Source organism: Lygodium microphyllum, chromosome 23 (genome assembly GCF_053477565.2).
Source record: "Lygodium microphyllum isolate KBCC chromosome 23, Lygodium_microphyllum_v1.1.10, whole genome shotgun sequence".
NCBI classification, from domain to species: Eukaryota; Viridiplantae; Streptophyta; class Polypodiopsida; order Schizaeales; family Lygodiaceae; genus Lygodium; species Lygodium microphyllum.
The window spans coordinates 134,228,953-134,250,825 of NC_141157.1; the positions used below are offsets into that span (position 1 = coordinate 134,228,953).

Sequence of the window (21,873 nt, forward strand, 5' to 3'; positions counted from 1 at the left end):
CTCCGTGTGAGAGGCGGGCACAGCAGATCAAAAAATGTATACCCGAGCCCGGCATAAAAGCACCAAACAGTGGCACACACAGACCAATCTCAAACGGCAATATAAAGCCATAACCAAGTCAAAACTTGCAACAAAGTATAGCTATAGAGATTTATTAACATATATATGATATAAAAGAAATATATATGAGCAACATAAATATGAAACCATATACATCAGTGCGCGAGGGAGATGAGGAACGGAGGAAGAGAGAGGAGAAGAGAGACACGAGACACTGGAAGTGGAACCCCAGAAGTGCATCAAGTGAGCACACATAGTTGGAATATATAGTGGGGACCAGGATTGCTATATATAGACAAACTATATATATAGCTAATATCCCCGCTCAAATAAAGGTTCCTAACTATGGATGAAAAAACCCTTGGGGGCTCAAGGGAAAAACCCATAGCTCTATATAGCCCTACTGCTATATTAATATTGAAAAGATATTATTACAAAGTTGAAAGGAGCTAAATCACTCCTGAATATACAAGTGCCTATTTGTAGGCATCGAAGGAGCTACATCACTCCTAAATTACTATAGATAAATGAAGGAGCTACATCAATCTTGAATTACAATAGATGAAGGAATCGAAGGAGATAAAGGGCCATGAAATTACTTTATCTTGAGTGTGGATATAATCGGCTATGCAGCATAATCTGTGATATCAAAAACTTAATAGAAAATGTTATATCAACATTAGAACACAATCACAATGTCATAAATCAACTTAACAGCTAGAATGTACGATAAAAATTTCATCAACTCATAAGCTAGAATATACAAAATAGCAGTTGGTATACCACCCGCAAATGGAAAGAAGAATGGACGAGATGAGCATTATCAAGACGAAAACATTAGCTGCAACATTAGCTCCTTAGCTAGAATAGAAAAAACATCAGTAGAATAAATGTAAGCTTGAACAGGCAAATCAACTGAAAATAGACCCAGTCAAAAAAGATGGTAAATTGCAAAGCACTCGACAGATAAAAAACTCCATAACTTGGAAGTTAGCTGAATACTCTTTTAGTGATAGTCATTAAGTTGAATGTTTTTGCATCTGCTTTGTAAAGTTGTTTTTATGGGCTAACTTGGAAGTTACCTAAGTGCCCTTTTAGTCCTCTCCATTGGAGTAAGGAGGCCCGAGTTTGTGACTTGTATTGGTTCCCCCACAGCCTCTAACTCTTGCATAAGAATTGAGTGAAATACTTTCACACAACTTTTCAAATCATAAGTGAGGTTGGAAAAACTTAAAGCTTGAAATGAATAATAGGGAAATATTAAAAGATGGAGTGCCATCAATGTTATGCAAAAAATTAAAAGAGATATGTTCGAGATAATAATTAGGAATATTATTTGAGTCCTTGAATATTGATGAGTTAACTACACTTTTATAATAACATACCCACAATGGATCGTTAGGTTACTTGTTGAGATTTAAAGGTACCAATGTCAACAACTTGTGCTTAGGCATGCCCTTTATCAAGAGAGCATGCATGTGTTTGGGTTGGGATCTATATATTTTAGTAAGTTTATAACACTCCTTTACGATTGTTCATATCTATCATAGGCCAAGTAACATGCATGTGTTTGGGTTGGGGACTTAATTACTGAGCATATGATGGAGGAATTCATTTGATTATCTTGTACATTATGTATGCTGTGAGCCAAGCGACATGCAACAATGATAAAAAAATACATGCACAGGAAAGGCCTAATTTTGGCATCATGAATCCAATGAGATTAATGAAGATTGAAGATCCATAGCCTAGATTATCGTATAAGACACTAGAAGTGAAGTAGGACTCTTGTTTCCTGCATTGTAACTAGGGCAATGGCCAACAATTAGAGAGGGATGGTCAATGCCAGCTTGAGTTGATCCAGACCACCTATAGGTGGATACACCTGAATTTGTGTGTTATCTTAAAGATAACAACTAAAAAAATTTAATGACGTCCTTTATGTAGTGATTAATGCTTGCAAATCTAAAGCCTAACATGCAATTATCTATATCTTTTTCTACCAAAATAGCTTGAAGAAATTCTAGTAAATGACTAAAGCATGTGTACAATTCTAGATCACTAGGAGGAGACTTAGCCTCATTGCATAAATTCATGTAATGCATTGTTCACCACATTGTCCTCTGAACATAGTCCCCTGGCATAGTCCCCTGGCATAGTCCTTTGAAGATATATTCAAGAAATATACGACTTGAAAAGGAAATCAAATGGTACAAAGGATCAAAACAATAAATTCAAAATACCTTATTCTCTATTTTCTTTATTTTAAATGCTAAGGAAAAATCATCATTAGGAGCATTGGGTAGGCCCAAAAAAAGATAATAGAGAATTCCAAAGCCATGGAGAAGAAAAGTCTGAGAAGATGGTTAGAAATTTTAAACTCATACGAAGAGGAATTCAAGGGAAAGTCATAGCTAGAGGTAAAAAGGTGATTCAAGCTAAGCACAAGAAACATTTGGAATTCAGGAAGAATGATGTGTTCCTCAAGCAGCAGTAGATGGAGTGGAGATCCATCTTCCCTAGGGAACATTGGAAGATATGGCAGAAATGCACTAGAAAAGTGTGGTCTAGTACTCCATAAACAAATTGAACACCCCTCTATGTAAGGTGTATATGCAGAAGCTAAACATGAAGGAGAGGCTCAACAAGTTTATAAAAATCCATGCATGGTGTGTCATGTGCCATCAATCTTGGGAGTCAATTCTCCATGTTCTCTGGCATTGCCTTGCAAGCAAGCTTTGTCTAAAAGAACGTGACAGGGTGGATTACAATTGTAGGCCTTAATGTAGAGGTTATGATGAAGATGGCATTGTTTGGGGACAAAGGTGTATTGGATGAAGACATATTAAACCTATGGAATGTCATCAGGGCATTAACATTAGCACCATTTGGGCCAATAAGAATTCTCAAATATGATCTACTATCTAGATAGACTGTAAGAGAAGTGCTTGCAACATGTAGAAAGATGAGGAGGAGAGAGCATGTCTTCGAACTGGGGGTACAAGCTCCTTAGAAAGACAAATTTTTGAAGCCTGTGGGAAGGCTTTGGAGCCCAATAGCATATTTTTCCATGAACCTCAAAATACTAACCTTCACATTAAAAGAAGGAAAGAGAGAATAGAGTTCTCTTTTGATTTTCGCAACAGCGCGGGCACTCATTCAGACTGTGCATAATCGAGGGCTAACAATGGGGCAGGGGCTCTGCCACTACATGCAACAATGCACATGAAGTAGATGAAGACCATTATCGCGTCCATCGACCTTGTGATAGGTCCAGCGTTTACTGTCGTTTGAATACTGTGGAGCAGTTTCTTGGCATGAAGAGGGCTCATCATTGCAGACACACGAGAAGATTGAGGGCTAGAAGATATACAGTCCACCGGATGCTTATCTTGCTTAATTCAGCACATCGAATGCCCTATCTCTTATTAGCCATCAGACCTTATTAGCCAGAAGATATACAGGTATATTTTGAGCATGTACGATGGCTTTTGATAGTCTTTATGTTTTGTAACTTTTAAGATTGAATGCTTCAATACAAAAAAGGGATCAATTTAATGGTAACTCGCATGGTTTTACTAGCTTCAGTGGGCATTGAGGGCTTCCAACTGTTGAATCATTTAACAAGTGCAACACAATGCTGAAGTAGCCTTTGAAGATCTCAAAGAATATTTATTCCGCCACTGAGACCTTGCAATTGACACTAAATGAAAAAGTAGTGAAATCAAGAAAGCATGTGCCTATTAAATGCAGGAGAAAGCCCATGTGACAGTAGCGATGTCTTAAAATGGTAAGATATGAGGTTAGGATCCATGATGTTGGCTTAGAGGAATGGCTTGTTATTCAGGATGAATGAAAGATGCAGGCAAAATTAATGCCTACTCACAGTGATGGAGTGTGTCAAGGAGACATTGATCTTCACAAGTAGGTTGGAACCTACTTATGGCAGAGAACTCTTTAATCTACATTTAGGACTTAGGTTTTGTGTATGATTTTATCTGAGCAGGTACTATCTCCCAGTTACGTGTTACGTCATTGTTACATTGCTACGATCTGTTGCTTGGCAGTTCAAATTTATTTTGTCACCACATTCATTGCCAAGAGAGAGACTATTTTGTGCACACCATTGGCTAATCAAACTTCTTAATGCATAATTAGGAATCAAGCTGACATGAAGGAGTATTTGCCCACTTTTGGGGCATGTTGAGTGGCCTGATTCGATCCACCTTGTTATTGAGCATCGGTCATATGTATGGCCAGTTGCCACCACCACAGGATCAGTCATCAGTCCAAGAGAGACTGGGCACCTAAATTCATCAGGTAGAATTAAATCCCTTGGATTTAAGTCATCATCACTAATGTTGGCTATAGAAGCTTGATTGGCAATTTTATCTAGGTGTGGATTAAGGGCAGCTAAGTAGCAGTTTTTAGGGCTGCCTTGGCCATAGATGACACATGTGGCATACCACAAGAATGTGATCAGCTTGCTGATGGTTGATAAAGTAGCAAGTTTGCCTGTGTATGCTTGGTTATGTATCTCTTGTTCCAATAACCTGATCTCTTTATGGCAAGATCTGGTGTGATATAACTCCATAGCCTCGAGATGTCATGAATTGCAGACAGCAGTGCTAAACAAACTCTCTCGTCAGCTGCCTTCTTGATAATTTTCGTTCTCTTCAATTGTACATGAACCAATTCTATTTGCTCGCGGAGCTCTTCGGGTATGTCCATGAGCTGTAAGGGAAAGACATCCAAGGCCTGATCCATAGCTTCAGCAATTCTCTTGAGCTGATGAACAATGGCTTCGTTGTAGACTATCTGCCATATGCTGTTGCACTCCAAGCAATCTTTGAGTAAGAGTTCAGCTGTTCTAATAGTGAAGCTGAGCTGTTTAAGGCATATCAAAGATGATGGAGGCAGGGGAGCCTGGGAAATGCTTAATTCTTCAAAAAGCATGGTGAGCATTTTAATCCTTCTCACCATCATTGATGTATTGCGCCGGTGGTGCACAGTAAATGGTCCAAAGGATGCTACAGTCTGAGACATGGTGATCAAGCCCTTGATTAAGGCCTGTGGATTGTTCAAATTAGCCATGGTATGACCTGTTGCCATCCAGTTGGGATGAGGCTCAAGTCCGCAATAAGTGGCCAGCAGGCCTGGAGTGAAAATGGAGCAGCTCGACAGGTCAGATAAAGCAGGGCAGATCTGAAATGCAGCAATTGAGATGAAGCAGGGCAGTCCGCAATAAGTGGGCAGATCTGAAATGCAGCAATTGAGATGAAGCAGGGCAGTCCGCAATTTGCAGATGAAGCAGGGCAGATCTGAAATGCAGCAATTGAGATGCTACATGGCAGTCCACAATAAGTGGTCAGCAGGCCTGGAGTGGAAATGCAGCAGCTCGACAAGTCATGTTGGTTGTAGCTGACTTGAAAGATCTCAAATAGTAATAGCTGAGGTGAGGATGATGAATTAGGAGAAAAACTAGTAGATAGAACCACATGTAGACTGTCATCAGTAGGTGGAGGGGAACAAATCAGCTGAAAATAGACAAACAACAGCTGGAAACAATGAAACATCAGCTATAAGGAATGAAACATCAGTTGGAACAACTCAAAGCTGGAATAATAATGAAACATCAGCTGGAACATTTCAACAGCTGGAATAAGAATGAAATGAAATATCATCCCATCAGCTTGAAACATTTCTTATAAACAAAGCGTGGAATAATTTCAACACATTAGTGCTGCTCAGAGCCCAAGCAAACATCTCAGCAATCTGCTTCTGGGACTCTAGCCTGTGCTGGTGCCTTCCGCTCTGCACCGTCGTCCTCTGGCTCTGGCTCTGTCAAGCTTCAACAACGAATGCCATTGCTCCTCCGGAAATAAAGATTGGCGCCTTAATTGCTGAAAACACAATCATTGGAGGGATTGCAAAGTCTGCAATAGAGCTATCGGTCTCTGAAATCAACAAGGACAGTAGATTGCTGAACCGATCAAAGATCATCCTTCATATCCTGAACTCCAATTGCAGTGCCTTTTTAGGCGCCGCCGCCGCAATGAAACTTCTGCAACAAGAGGCGGTGGCAATTGTTGGCCCATAATCCACATCAGTTTCACATTTTGTTGCACATTTAGGTGATTCCACACAAACCCCTCTGCTGTCATTTGCTGCAACAGATCCAACTCTTTCAGAGTTTCAGTATCCATACTTTTTCCGAATAGCTCATACAAATTCTGTACAAATGGAAGCAATAGCAGCATTCATGGGAAATTATGGCTGGAGGAGGTGGTTGCTTTGTACATAGATGATGACTTTGGAACAAATGGAGCTGCAGCTTTGAGTGATGCACTTGGGTCTGTAGGAGCTAGGATAGTGCAAAAGGAAGCTTTTCCTCTAGATATCAACAGGACAGGTATTGGTAGCATTCTCATAGAGTTGGCTGCAATGCAGACACGGATTTTTGTCGTTCATATGCCACAGTATCTTGGATTCATGCTCTTTTCTGAGGCCAAATATCTTGGTATGATGACTGCTGGCTATGTGTGGATTATAACGGACTCAATAGCTGGCACCTTGGGTTCTATAGATCTTGATACTGATGCTCTCAACACTTTAGAGGGTGTTATTGGGACAAGGGCCTATTATTCTGAGTCACCTGAATTCCTATCGTTTCTTTCCAAGTGGAAGAATTGGAGCAACAATTCTAATGGACCCCATATATATGGTCTGTATGCTTATGATGCAACTTGGATGATTGCTCATGCCTTAAATAGCTTTCTTAATGATGGTTTCAACTTCACTTTCAAAGATTTTGCCATCCTAAGGACAGAGTCAGGGGGTACTTCAGAACTTGGAAGGCTGAAAATCCTAAGTGAAGGACCACTGCTACACACAAAAATCCTGCAAACAAAGTTTCCTGGAACTTCAGGTCTTATAGAAGTAGGTGTGAAAGGTGACCTTGTACGATCTGAATTTGAGATTGTTAATGTGGTAGGATGGAAATTAAATGTGATTGGCCATTGGAACAATGCAACACAGCTGTCTGTCTCCTCTTCTGGTCACAGTAGAAATGCAAGTTTGGACGTCCTTGTATCCACAGCTTTTCAAAATGGGACATTTAACACCATTTCTCCCATTACACAATCATTGAATAGAGCAGCTGTCATATGTGCATCTACAGCACTAAAGGAGTCATCCAGCAGATAAATATCTGCATCATTGTAGACAGCCCTTGCGAGTTGAATTCTCTGCTTTTGACCCCCACCCATATTAAGACCCCTTTCTCCAATCTCTGTAAGATCACCAAAAGAGAAACTCTGAATGTCCTTTTCAAGAGCACAAGCTTTCAGTGTTTTCTGATATCGCACTTTATCATATGGCTTCCCAAACAGAATGTTATCACGAATTGTTCCACATTGAATCCAGGCATTATGGGCAACATAAGCAGTGGTGCCCACTACTTGAACATCTCCATACAACTTTGGAATCTCTCCAAGGATTGCACAAAGTAGAGAAGACTTTCCTGAGCCAACAGCCCCACATACTGCTATCTTCTCACCAGCTTTGAATGCAATGTTAATGTTGCTCAATGTAGGTTTTGGAGATTCAGGATTCCATGACATGGTACAATCAGTGATTTTGATGGCGAACTCAGCAACACTGAGATTTAACCTCTGAACTGCATCTTCAGGCAGCTCATCATCCCTAAGAAAATTACCAAGCCTGTTCATGGAGACTGTGACTTGAATGTAAGCTGCCAAGACCTCTGGAATCATCCTCACAGGCTCTTGAATTATCTTAAACATTGCTAGGACGGTGAAGATAATGGTAGCAGTGAGTGTTTGACTCAGACCGATGCAAGTGGCATTGAGGAATCTGTCCATCTTGAAAGCCTTCGCAGCCTCGTAGTCTATACTGCGGCTGCGTTTCTTGTGGAGAGATGTGTAAGAAGTATCATGGTCATCCAGAGACCGGTTGCGATAGCGATCTGGTGGTGGTTGGTCAGAATCATCTGCATCTTCGTCTAAGCTCATGGTGGACTCATGATCTGGAAGCTCTCTTTCCTTGGGAACCGTCGCTTGCCCCACAGTGACGGCAGGGCCTCTTAGCTATATATAGTTTGTCTATATAGCTAATACTTTTTTCGTTTTCGAATCACTGTATGGCACAGCAAGCCATGGCATGTCATTGAAGTAGTTGTCAAAATATTCTTGGTCTTCATCAGATGAGATAAACACAACCTCAAATTATGTGATAGCATCATTGATGCACAGAACAATGGTGCTATCATGCCCAAGAACAAGACCGTTTGGTGGAGACTAGATCATACTCTTCTATTGACTATCAACATGAAGGGCCAAAACCAGAGATGACCTATGATGACTTCAGCACATGCATTAAATGTATCTAGGTAGGCTTTTGATAGTATGAGTTCAAGGTACAATGCTACATCAAGCAACATCAAGCACTATGGCATGGCTTTCATAAGAGGCATCATCAGTAACGTTTAAGCACGTGTACTAATTATTGGTCAATTTTGGTTTCTAGCTTGCAAGATGTCTATGGGATGCTACCTTAAGATGATCAAATATGAAATGCCAAAGGATCATGACACAAAGGAAGTAACTGCAAATGCTCAGGTGAGAGTTTTAAGAAATTTTCTTGTCCTTTTCTTCAACATGGTTTTTTTAGTAGTGGATCAAATTTAAAAAGATGCAAAATTGAGTTGATTCTTACAAGGACAAGTTTTATAGTCAAATGTCTACATGCATCAAAAGTGGTGGTTTTGTTGGTCTACTTGAAAGAGGTAAAGAAATAGGTCATTGGCTCCATTTATGAAGGCAAATCACAACTACTTGAAGAAAGAGAGAAGACATTTAGCTTGCAATTGCAAATGAAGACAATTTGTAACTAGGTTGGGATTGCCAGGTACTTTCCTGCTTAGGGGTGGTCTAATGAATTTTTTTAGTGAGTATGTTTGCTCCAATCATGCATTGAATTGTGTTTGAAAATTTAGACCATATCTTTCCTCTCTCAATACTAGGTGGTAAACTTCTGAAGTGGTTTGAGAAGTCTTTTATGTTGCGTAGAGTATGGTTTGTTGGCTACATGTTGGTAGGGTCTTTTCCCACTATTTTGGAGCTTGTGGAAGCATATGAGCTTGAGAAGAGCTTGTGGGTTGCGAGCAGCTTCAAGGAGACGCTTGACATCAACAGAGCTTAGGCAGTTGTTCCTTCATACCTGGTTTGTCTAGCTCCTTGGCTTCTCTTTCCCAACCCCCCCAAATGGCCTTGGGAGGCCTTGTATTCATGATGTGTGATGTTAGCTTTCAGCTCCAGCTATGTTGTTGAGCCCTTGGTAGTTCTTCAATGGTTCTTAATAATACAATTAGCCACACTTTATTTTTCCAGAAAAGGCTGAAGTGATGGGTAGGAAAGTCTAAGACAAAGCTCCGGAAGGAATAACAGGGCAGGGAGCTGATGTATCATGTACAGAAAGCTATACACTAGGAAGGAGAGGGGTGGATAAGGCCAAGGATAAGTAAGGATGGGCACGTCAAGCTGGGAGGGGCTGCCTTATGATTTTGTAAAACAGTATTGATAGGTTTTTCTATGATTTTGTAGTATTAGGTGGTGTTAAGGTGTAACCAACTAAAAGCTTTGTCTGTATGAGTGTATAAAGAATGAATTTGGTTTCTTTATAATGCTATTAGTATACTAACTCCAAAATTTGCAGTCATCATGTGAAGGATCGCAAGCTACAACTTTACATGGTGCTAATTTTAACTCTTCAAACAGGTTATGGCTGAGGGAGCAGCAACACATCATTTGAAGTTATTGATCCCTACATTGCTCAGGTACCAATTTTCACCAACAAAAATCTTAATTTTGATGCACAATCACTATCAAAACTTTTTTTAGGACAACAATTAACAACACAGTGCATGCCTTTCTCCTTTGAAGCACCCCCTATGGATTGGTACTTGAGTTCTCTTGAGACTATCTATGGATTGGTACTTTAGTTCACCTTGGATATTCAATTGCTAAGACCAATCTAACTTCTTGTGGAATATGGCTTGCTTATAGGACATTTTTCATTGACATCATCATTTCTAATAACAGTATCAATGTTTAGCTAGCATTTGAGCAAATCAAGGCTTATTTCTTGTGAATATTTGTCTAATATTTTAGATGAAGCCTATGCGCACTTGAAACCTCACTATTGAGAGGCTTTTTCTATCTAGCAGCTTTTGCCTATGGAGTTAGAGTGGTCATGGTAGCATCTCTTCTAGACACGGGCAATGCCAACAAGGTGCTTGGAGGAGGGGAAGCATATCAAACCCTGGACTACCACCACAAGGTTTATGAAGGAAATCCATAGAAGATACATCTATTGCTACTTTGGTGCTCTTACATTAGATGCACCTCTTGCTACTTTGGTGCTCTTACATTAGATGCACCTCTTGCTACTTTGGTTGTAGCAAGCCCAATAAAAGGTTAGATTGGTTGAATTTCAGCTTGATGGATCTGTACGTTTCATCCACTATCTAACAACTTGCTAAAACGTTGAAAATGAAGAATGTAACTTGAGGGTTTTGATATCCTATTTGCATGTAGAGGTAAGCTAAATAAATTTGACTTCGTATGATACTTTAATATATTGGATTTCTATCTTGTGGGCAAACTCAACACTAGCATATGTATTTGGTCAATCTTATTGTTTGAGAGTGTAGATAGCTTTGCATATTTCCACAATGCATATTCTCACAAGAGTATGCATTGATTTGGATGGGCATTACATTTATCCCCATTAGTAAGTATGATACAATATGGTTCCATGAGCAAATAATTTAAATATCATTTCATTATTTGTCTTGTTGTGGATAGGACTACAGGGTTTGAAACATACAACCAGTAGAGTAGATCTATGTTGTGGAGCTATGGGAGATTGCAGTGCTTTTAGGATCAAGGGAAGGAAGTTTACTAAAAATGGTAGGTCTTCTCTTGTTGCTTTGAGCTTTTTTTTGCTATGTGCATGTTTAAGCCTTTTGATATCCTTGGTAATTGTAAACACAAAATGCATCTAGGGACAACATTGTGGGTGAAGCAGCAAGGATCTGCATTTCAAAAAAAAGGAAGGGAGGCTTAGGAAGAGCTAATAAGACTTAACTTTTTTAACGGTGGAGCAGATCGGAAGAGGATGACAACTCTAGACCTACCTTAGGTGCTCTAGAACATGGTGAAGCAAAGAGAATGTAGTGTTCAAGATAACTTTTTTAGTGGATTCAATCACAATTCTATTGCTAACAATACAACATTGTGAACAAATTGTGATTAGTTTTCTTAACATGATATATTAGTGTGATAATGGCTTGTATTAATGGTTCCGACCAGTTTTCTTCTATAGGAAAATTTTACTATATGTATGGTTTCAACTAGTTTTCTTATCTAGGAATATTTTACTAGATCAACTAGGAATTTTAAAAATTTTCTATATAGAAATATTTTACTAGATCACTAACTTGTAAAGTGTTCCACTTTTACTAGTTGAGACTTTTTCTAGATACTTTGATAAGTATCTAGAAAATTTCTCTTTTTTTACTATATAGAAAAGTGTTTAAAGTTCCTTGTGCTCCGTAAAAACCACCACCCCCCCAAAACTCAACGTAAACCAACCCACCTACCCCACCCCCCAACTTCCCAAAACCACCACCCTCCCTTTAAACCACCCCCTTGCCTACCTAGCTTTCCCACCCCACCTCGCAACCCGTGTGAGGCCCCCCCTTCATGCATGGATTTGAAAAAAAAGAAAGACCACCCCTCCCTTTAAACCACCCCCTTGCCCACCTAGCTTTCCCACCCCACCTCACAACCCGTGTGAGCCCCCCCCCCCCCCCCTTCATGCATGGATTGGAAAAAAAAGAAAGACCACCCCTCCCTTTCCACCGTAGACACACACTTGGAAGACCTCGTTCCTGGGCAAAGGCACGTGCTTGTATGGTATTTTGGCATATGGGATTGCTTCTATTTGCATTCGGGATTCCCATTCACCTTGTGTGTGGCTTTCATAACTGCTATTCTTGTGCGATTTTTGTGGCTTCACATGTGTGGATTCCTAACAACTATTCATGTGTGATGACACATATCTTGACTAGCCCGTGCACGCGACATCAACTCGAGTAGTTGTTAAATCTGAAATCATGTCCACTTTCAAAAAAGTATTAGTCACATAAATTATGGGGAAAAACCTAGAAGAATTTGTAAAAAGCATAGAAAATAAAAAAGGATTTAAAAAATCAAAATTTCCATTTTATCAACATGAGAAACAAAACAAAAACAAAAACAAACAAAAAGCCAAATACAATCCAATAAACATAAAAATCACAACATTATCAAAAAAAAAAACACAAAAAAGAAAATCAAAACACAAAAAACCAACAAGAGAAAAAATAAATAAATAATCACACAAAAAACCATTAAAAATAACAAAAATAATGATATTTTTCCTTATGCTCTTATTCTCGTCTACAAATTTTTTTAAGTCAATGTTGTGGTATTGTTGATGATGCGGTTGTCCATCAATCTTTTCTATTGTGTCTTTTAGATTAGGGTGTATTCGCAGACCCTTGCACGTTTTAATTCTTACCCTTTTCTCCTGTACATCCAAACACACATTTAATTCCAAAAACAAACCTTGTTGATCAACTTTTCCAAGTGCATCTGTGCTCAACACACATTTAAAATAAATTAAAAGAAACTAGCGTTCACATTGTATGCATTTCCTACACTAAACACACCTTTTTTATTTTCAATAAAATCAATCAGTTGTCGCTCATGTACATGTTGGGAAAAAAGCGTTCCACACACCATATGTTGTAAAAATGAATTTTGCATTTGGAAACTAGTCGAGTTCAAAGTTTAGCATACGATTAATGCACCATGCCAAACTTAATAACTTTTCATAGGCAATCAAGGAACTGTTGTTTTCTTTTCTAAGATTTATCACCTAATTAAAAATTTCACTCCTTGATAATAATTCATTCAAATCAACTCGGCATTTAATTTTAATCCATCCACACTACATAGTTATCACCTAATTCAGTAACTTGCTACAAGGAATTGTGGGTGATACCTTCTTTCAATGAGTCTTTGTCATCATGTTTTCATGATATTAAGGTATTATGGTGTGATTGTTATTTGGTTGTTTGATGGTCACGATCATGCTGTTAGGGATATGGTGTGTAGTTATTTTGTTTTTTATTGCATGATATGGGGATTAGGGTGCTTGATTGTATGCGTATCATGAAGATTTTGGTTGAACATTTGTGTAAGTTATGTCAAATTTTTCCTAGGATGTGGTTGGTTGGTGATATTTTATAAGAGAAATTCCTTGGTGACAATCTTATCTATGTCTTGTTGGCTTCTTTTGCACGCATCTTTTGTGTCTGTGGTATGTATGTTTTGTGATAATTTGAATGGCATCCTAGCCTTCTCAACCCTAGCCTATCCATTATGTTCCCTTGGTTTCCAGGGATTACTCTCGATTACTTTAATCAGATCTTATCTAGAAGGCCAGTTTATCAACTATGTGGGTTGTACCTTGCCACTTCTTCCCCTAAATCTTGCTTTATGTGATGTCTTTCTCTCCTCATTTAGTAGCATGGAGCTTCTGTTGGGGATACTACTATCATGATGACCCCTGGAGGGTTGGGAAAATCTCGTTATCTTTTGTATCATGGAGAATCCTTTCCAATAGCCCATCAGCTCTTAGCCAATAAGGAGATTATGAAGCTACTACAAAAACAAACCCATGACACATTGGACATGATAGATTCATCTGGCCTAGATTACTACAAATTATAGGTCTAAGAATATATTCATAGCTTCTAGAATGGTGCTTAAAGGTGCAATTTTCAAACATAAAATGGATATTTAGGATGTATATATCCTTTCGGTTGATCCATGTAGACTTATTCCATCAAATTGCCATTCAAAAATACATTTGTTACGTTCATCTGATATAAGTTCCAACCTTTGGATTCACCCAATGCAACAACTGGCTGTACAATTGCCATCTTGCCAATAGGACTAAATGTTTCATCATAGTCCACCCAGCCCATATTGTTGAGCATAATCATTCACAACTAACATGGCCTTGTACCTTTTAAGTAAGCCATCTAATTTGCATTTGACTTTGTAGACCCACTTGCATCCAATAGATGTCTTACCTTTAGGTAGCTTGACTGAATCCCAAGTTCCATTTTTTAGCAAAGCATCATGCCCTTCATCCATTGAATTACACTAATTTTCATCTTTGATACTTTCACAAATGACCTAGGTTCTTTGTAACTCATTGCTTTTGTCATGTATGCATTGTGTTTAGCTAAGCATCCACTATAAGTAAATCTGTCAATAGGTTTTCTATCTCTCTATGATCTTCATAGCCATGGTGCACTATGCAATTCTGCTCTCTCATGAGGCAGTACATACCTCTGATTAAGACTAGGTGTAACTATCCAAGCTATCTATGGAATCATATCCCGATGTCAATGGACATATTACATCATCAAATGCCTTCTCTTTTCCTTTATCCATGTCCAATCTCCCCCTCACTAACATATTTGTGTCAGTGGAATGAGAACCATGGTTGCATAATCATATTGTCTAAGGACTCATCGTAGTAGATACATCAAGTATAACTAACATATCTGTGTCAGTGGAATGAGAACCATGATTGCATAATCGTATTGTCCAAGGACTCATCCTAGTAGATACATCAAGCATAGGTTCACTAGTAGTAATAGTATCTTGCACCCCATTTTCAGCATATGTACTTTTTGAATTATGATCATGAACTATTACATGCTTAGAACCATACCATGATGCTATCTCATCAAATACCACATCACAACTAATCAAAGTCTCATGAGTAGATAGAGCATAACACTTATAAGCTTCCCATTCCGATGAGTAACCAATAAAGATAGATTTCATTGCTTTTGGATCAAGTTTTTTTCATTTCTCATCATGTACATGCATATATGCAATGCTGTTAAACACTTTTAAGTGTCCAATGTCGAGCTATAACCATAAAGTTGTGGTATCTTCTCATGTATGCTAGATGTGGGTATCTGATTCATGACATAAATAGCACTAAGAACTGCTTTAGCCGAGTAAGAAAGTAGCATATCTTTCTCATTCAGCATTGCCCTTGTTGTTTCCATAATGATCTTATTTTTTCTTTCAACTACTTTGTTTTGCTAACAAGTATAGCTACATGTCAACTATTTTCTGATCCTTGGGGAGGTCAGTCATAAATATTTGTATGTATCACATGGGTTCAACGTAAGGGGTTTTTTAAATATCATTTTTACACATTTTTTACATACAGAAGGGTTCCATATAAAGGGGTTACTTATAGATTGAATAGAAAAGGGTTATGTTTTATTGAGAAATATTTCACAAATAAGGATATCTATAAATAGGCCTTGAACGCACATGATATAGAGTGTATACATATAGTGAATTACCTGAGTTTTGATCCCATGCTTAGTCAAGTACCTATTAAACTCCTTTGACACATATTCACAACCACCATCAAACTATAGGCATGAGATATAACAGTTAAACTCTTTCTCTGCATGATTTTTAAAATCCATAAAGTTGTCAAGAACCTCATCTTTATGTTTCTGAATATATATCCAAGTATGCTTGTTGAAATCATCCACAAAAGTCACGTAATACCTAAACCTTGTAAGAGATACATTATGAGTGGATCCCCATACATCCAAGTGCACAAGTTGGAAAGGTCTACTATCATTCTGGTGTATGTCTGACAAATGGAAATTGAGCTTTTCATCCAAATTGACAAGTTGAACACACCTATTTCAAATCAGCATATCTGAACTTTGGCAATTTGAAACAATATCCATTTGCTACATATTGTTCAGTCTTTGTACATTTATGTGTCCAATGCATTTATGCTAGATATCTATGTCTCTGACACTTGCATCATCATGAGAAAACATTGCAACTTTCAACTCAATAATATTTTCATCCAAAGCGAACATTTTTCCATGTCTTTTGTCCTTTGCAATCAGCTTTAACCTATGCCATGTTCCTCTGTAAAATAGCCATCTTTGTTAAAGCGTACCTACAAGTTTTGTTTAGCCATTTGGCCAACAGATAATAGATTTTTTGTGATTGATGGAACATGAAAAACATCATACAGTTTCTTCTTCTTACCAGGCATAACCAATGGAACAACATGAGTTGTGTCATCATATTGAGTGTCATCTCATGTGCATACATAGCCATTTTTTCCTTCTTTCATTTCATCGAACCACTCCTCATGTGGTGTCATATGGTTTGATGCTCATCAATCAATATACCATATGTCATCTTAATTTGCATGCTGAGTAGCCTTGTTCTATACATAAGTCATAGCAAATAACATGTCACCACTCTCATGCTATTGTGCATGATTGGATGAGGCATAATGACCCTATTGGCTGCCTCTATGATTTGCCTACTTTTTTTAGCATTCTTTAGCAAAATAATCTCAGTCTCACAAGTTAGGTTTCAACTAAGATGGAGATCTTAAGCGAGTTAAAGTTGACTTGAGAGGTATTAAGTCTCTAGGACTTGTTGGGTTTGTTCTAGTAGCACTCTTTCCCAAGGTAATATGCATATTTTCCTCAGTGGAGTTGGTGGGTTGAGTTGCAATTGAGAGATATGATTGTTGTGGCTCCACTTCTTGATGGGAAGTAGTAAGGGCTGAGTTAGTGGGTTTAAAAGTTGTAAGAGTTGAGGTCAACTATAGTCTTAGATCCTATATTTGTTTGAAAGGATTCCTAGGGTTAAGAAACTCTTGTGTGTTTCTGGCTCCTTGTGGATGTGTCTTTAAGGGCAAAGATTTGTCCCCTTTAGACCCTCCATTAAGGGTTTCTTTAGGATCTATGGATTCTTGGCCTAAATCTACAAGATGATTGCTCTAGTCTATTCTAGTTATGTGAGGTGAGGACATAGGCAAGTCACTTTTATTTTCATTCTTTGATGAAGAAGTCGATGGAACTATGAAAAAACTAGGAGCTAGACTAGGTTTTGTGTCACATAGACATGGATTAAACCATTTGAAGAAGTCAAGATTTTTTTAAAGTGAAGCATAGCCATCTAGCATTGTTGGCTATTGGGTAAGGCAAAACACGTATGCACTAATATTAAGCACCATGCTTCCTACTCCTAGCCAACTAGCCATGTGTAAATCTTCTTTGACAAGAAGCTTATCAAACAAGGGATGATTTCTTGCAATGGTGGCTAAAAGTTTGATATCATGGATAATTGATAACACTCATAGGAATGTAAGAGCAACATATGTGGGGTCATGCAAAGAGGTCCAAAGAGCTTTCCATTGCTCAACTAGGGTCATTAGTTGATGACCAAGTTTAGCTGCTTGATGGTGATTAGAATACCACTTGTGCTTAAAGGTACCTTGTCCTTTGCCTTTCTATTCCATTGCTTCTAATGTTTCCCTATTTGTCTCATGTAGGGTAGTGTAGAAAGAAGGAATTCAACGCAACTCTCTAGTTGTGGCTTTTGGCATACTTTTCATGAGTTCTCCAACAATGGTCATGTAGCAATAGTATATTTTTTGTTGCTCATCCTATGTCAATGGCTTTTCTAAGAGATGCTTGTGCTCATTTATGGATTTTTCAATGTTGATATAAATGCATGCCTATGTAAGTAATGTTAGCTTTACATCCAACTGGACAACTAGACACTTCATTAATGGCTCATTGGTTTGTTGTGCTAGCTCATCACTCATATCCTAAAGAGTTTTCCTTCTCTCCTTACACTCGGTCATGCCAAATGCCTTCAAGATCTCCCATGCATACTTCTTCTGAGTGATGAAGATCTTTCTTGACTTTTTCTAGACTTCAATCCCCAAACAATAGTGTAGTAAGCCCAAGTCTGTCATTTCAAACTCAGCACTCAAAGTCTTTCGAGTTTGGTTGATCATATCTTCATAGTCACCTGTAATAAGAAGGTCTTGCACATATAGGACAATCACTTCAGACTTTTCACCATCCCTGTAAACATACAAGTTAGAAACTAAGGCACATCTTTTGAAGTTTAAGCTTAAAAAGTTGTTATCTATGTGTTGGTACCATGCTCTAGGGGCTTGTTTCAGCCCATACAATGCCTTCTTCAACTTACACACTTTGTTCTCAAAATGGGGGGCCTCAAACCCTAGTGGCTGAGCCACGTACACCTCCTCCTTAAGGTCACCATTTAAGAACAATAACTTAATATACATTTGGTAAACTGGCCACTCCTTGTGGGCGGCCACTACAAGTACTGTGCAAATAGTGGTCATTCTAGCCGTTGGGGAAAATGACTCTTGAAAATCAAACCCTTCAACCTGTGACAATCCCTGTGCAACTAGTCTGGCTTTGTACTTTTCTAAGGTACCATCAGCCTTGTACTTTACCTTCCAGATCCACTTGGTGTCAATAACCTTCCACTTTGCTGGCCAATCCACTACCTCCCAAGTGTCATTCTTCATTATACTATCATACTCGGCTTGCTTCCATGCTAGATCTACAAGTGCTTCTTCTAAGCCAATTGGATCCTTTACTTCTCTCATAATCTCAGTCATCAAGGCCATATTGACTATGTGATAAAAAGCCCTCCCTTGCTCCTCTATTCTCTGAGACCTCCTTGGTCTGTCTGCCTTCTCCTCAACAGATGTAGGCATAGGATTATTGTGGTCATAGAGCTGCTTCACCAAACATGCAATGGCTTTTCCAGTGGGGTGATGTCAAGTTGGTGAACTTTTTCCTCATCATTCGAAGATGATGCTTTCTCCTCCTTAAGGATAGGGACAGCTCTTAGGATAGGTTCATAGTGGACTACTTCTTCACTTGATGATAAAGTGGAAGAACTTGCCTTCTCCTCCTCCAATGTATATGGCTGCTCCTTGAACACCACATCACGGCTCACGATGATCTTCTTTGCCTCTTGGTCATATAATTTGTAAGTCTTCTACTCATCACTATAACCCAAGAAGATACATTTTCTACTTTTTGGTTTTAACTTGTTTCTCTTCTCATCTGAAACATGTGCATAACATTCACATCCAAAAATTCTGAAATATGAGATAGATGGTTTCTTACCAGTGTAAGCCTCATGAGGTGTTTTTCCCTTGAGAGCCTTTCTGTAGCTCTGATTTAGAATGTAGACTGTAATATTAATAGCTTCAACCCAAAAATGGTTAGGCAATCCCTTGCCCTTTAGCATGCATCTTGCCATCTCCATAATGGTGCAATTCATGCATTCCACAACACCGTTCTGCTAAGGTGTGTGAGGCATTGTTAATTGGCGCTTGATCTCTTTGCTCTTGCAAAAGTCTTCAAACTCCTTTGAGTTGAACTCACCACCACCATCTATTCTAAATTTCTTCACACTTTTTCTAGTTTCATTCTCAACAATTTTTAGCCATTCTTTAAACTTACCAAAAGCTTGAGCCTTGTCATGAAGGAAGTACACCCATATCTTCCAACGATAGTCATCGACAATCAACATAAAATAAGAAGATCCCCCAAGGCCTGTGTAGGCATCTTATCGCACAAGTCAGCATGCACCAACTCTAGAGGAGCCTGTACTCTATTCTTGCTTTCATGTGGAAATGCCTTTCTTTGTTGCTTGCCCATCATACAAGCTTCACATGGTTCCTTCAATACAGTCACCACAAGTAGGTGAGCAACCATGCCTTGCTTGTGCATCTCCGTTAACACTGCAAATACGATGTGTCCAAACCTTTTATGCTAAAGCTTACTTGTGCCCACTCCAACAGTGGGTGGCTGTAAGAGCACTTAGCTCATACAGGTTGTTCCTTCTTTCTCCTTTGCCAACAACTTTGCCAGCACTGTCGAGAATTTCTGCACTTGTCTTCTTGAACCTCACTTCATGTCCAAGATCAGTTGTGGCATCAACTAATAATAGATTTCTCCTAATTTTGGGAACGTACAACACATTGGAAAGCTTTTTGACTTCACCATTTGCAGCAACAAAAGAAATAGTATATGTGCCCACAGCAAGGCATTTTGCATCATTTCCGACCATTACAATGATAGATTCTTGTAGAGGCTACAAAGAACTATATAGACTTTTCTTGTTGGTCATGTGATGGGAGGCCCCACTCTCCAACACCCATGAGTCAGTGGTAGATTCTTCCTATGCCGAGCACACTTCCTCAATAGTCTCCATGAATAACTCCGACTCTGCTTCAGTTGTATTGGTTGTCTCTTTCCCTTTACTTTTAAGGGTACCATTCTTTTCATATGCCTTCTTGACATAATAATTTGCGATTGCATGTCCTTTCTTCTTGTAGTAGAAGCACTCTCCTTGAAACTACTTCTTACCACCCTTCTTCTTTTTGTCACTATCATTTTTGGTGGAGGAACCACCTTTGCCTTTTGCATTGGTAGAGAATGCATCATCTCCATTGTTGCTTCCTTCTTGGGCTTTTAGCCTCAACTCCTCCTCCATCAATAATGCACAAAACTCCTCAAAAGTCAAAGCTTGAGATCTCACCTGATTATTAAGGGTAGTTACTAGTCCATCAAACTTTTGTGGAGAAATCTGAAGACACCTCCGAGCTAGCTCCTTGCTAGTCTTTTGTATCCCAATGCTAGCCATCTCTCTCCTTCAACAAACTTCTCTGTTGCTAGTTGATTCTCCAAGTTTTGAATCCTTGTTTGGTTTCGTGTTTCATTACTGACTCCTCAATACATTCCAAGCCTCTGATGCTTTGGTTGTATGCTAAATCAAAGTCACAACATGTCAGAACAACTTGCAACTAAGGCACACAATGCATCTACATTCCTTTGTTTCCAAGCTCATAGAATATCTGCATTCAAAGGTATCATCACACTAGTATTTGATGGGTTGAGGGTAGGCTGTGGTTCTGCATCAGTCCCCAACATAGTCTCTAAAAACTCATAAGAATCAAGGATAGTTGTAATTTTGAACTTCCACAAGGTGTAGTTTATACCATCTAACTTGCCTTCGCTGAAGGTTGGTGGACGAATCCTCAGTGTTCGAATAGCCGATACAACACCACCACCTCCTGCACCACTTCTTGATGCGTCGAAACCGCTTCTGGAAGACAACATCATTCCTCTTTGCTGTTGAAGCCTTTGCCTCTTGCACACTCTTCAATCCCTAGAGCCCCCTGGGCTCTAATACCATGTAAAAATTATTACAGGGCGCTATGAACAGAATTTGAGAAAGAGATAAAGAGTACACAACAAATAAGAGGAGAATAAGAAAATTCTTTAGCTCCAAACAACCGATACAAAGATGGCTATGTCCACCTGTACGCTTCCACTGTGAAGCTTAGATAGTGATCTAGACAGAAGATAGGTGAAGAGCTTAAGGCTAGTTGGAACAACTCTGACTGGGTGAAAGATAGATGATGAAAACTGTGAATGGATATGCCTTTTATAGCTTGTGACGGGGGTCATGATGGGTGATCTTCCATATGCACCTGTGTCTCTTGACTTTCCATGTGCACATGTGTCTATTGACCTTCCATGTGCACATGTGTCTGTTGACCTTCCATATGCCCATGTGTCTGTTGACCTTCCATGTGCACCTCCACTAGTTGGCTAGGGAATATTCCCTTTATCATTGGCTAGGGCCCCTGATAACTCCCTTACCCCGCAACTCGATGCAATGTGCCTCAAGTTGCTACCAGCTTAACAACTCCGTCTAACCCAAAGATTAGACCCACAACAATCACCTTTTTGCC

General features: G+C 39.0%; 2 protein-coding genes and 1 pseudogene across 23 annotated transcripts; 2 read left to right on the top strand and 1 right to left on the bottom strand.

Moving 5' to 3' along the window:
* The first annotated feature begins 3,037 nt into the window (after positions 1-3,037).
* Positions 3,038-11,427, top strand: LOC148016771 (uncharacterized). Of its 22 annotated transcripts, none has more exons than XM_087664489.1 (9): positions 3,038-3,524; positions 8,608-8,699; positions 8,865-8,988; positions 9,150-9,303; positions 9,858-9,916; positions 10,304-10,449; positions 10,485-10,555; positions 10,947-11,051; positions 11,147-11,427. In XM_087664489.1, the coding sequence occupies exons 6-9, from the start codon at positions 10,361-10,363 to the stop codon at positions 11,206-11,208; spliced, it is 327 nt and encodes a 108-aa protein (XP_087520615.1). In that variant the 5' UTR covers positions 3,038-3,524; positions 8,608-8,699; positions 8,865-8,988; positions 9,150-9,303; positions 9,858-9,916; positions 10,304-10,360; the 3' UTR covers positions 11,209-11,427. The 22 variants fall into 22 exon arrangements, with proteins under 22 accessions (XP_087520615.1, XP_087520616.1, XP_087520620.1 ...); XM_087664476.1 differs by having other exon boundaries at positions 3,040-3,524; positions 8,814-8,988; positions 10,307-10,449; XM_087664474.1 differs by having other exon boundaries at positions 3,041-3,524; positions 10,307-10,449.
* Positions 4,088-5,154, bottom strand: LOC148016772 (U-box domain-containing protein 1-like). The gene is made up of 2 exons (XM_087663927.1): positions 4,614-5,154; positions 4,088-4,452 (listed from the first exon to the last, which is right to left on the bottom strand). Exons 1-2 carry the CDS (start codon positions 5,152-5,154, stop codon positions 4,088-4,090), a joined length of 906 nt encoding a protein of 301 aa, XP_087520053.1.
* LOC148016773 (glutamate receptor 3.3-like) lies at positions 5,744-8,599 on the top strand (annotated as a pseudogene).
* Positions 11,428-21,873: the final 10,446 nt, after the last annotated feature.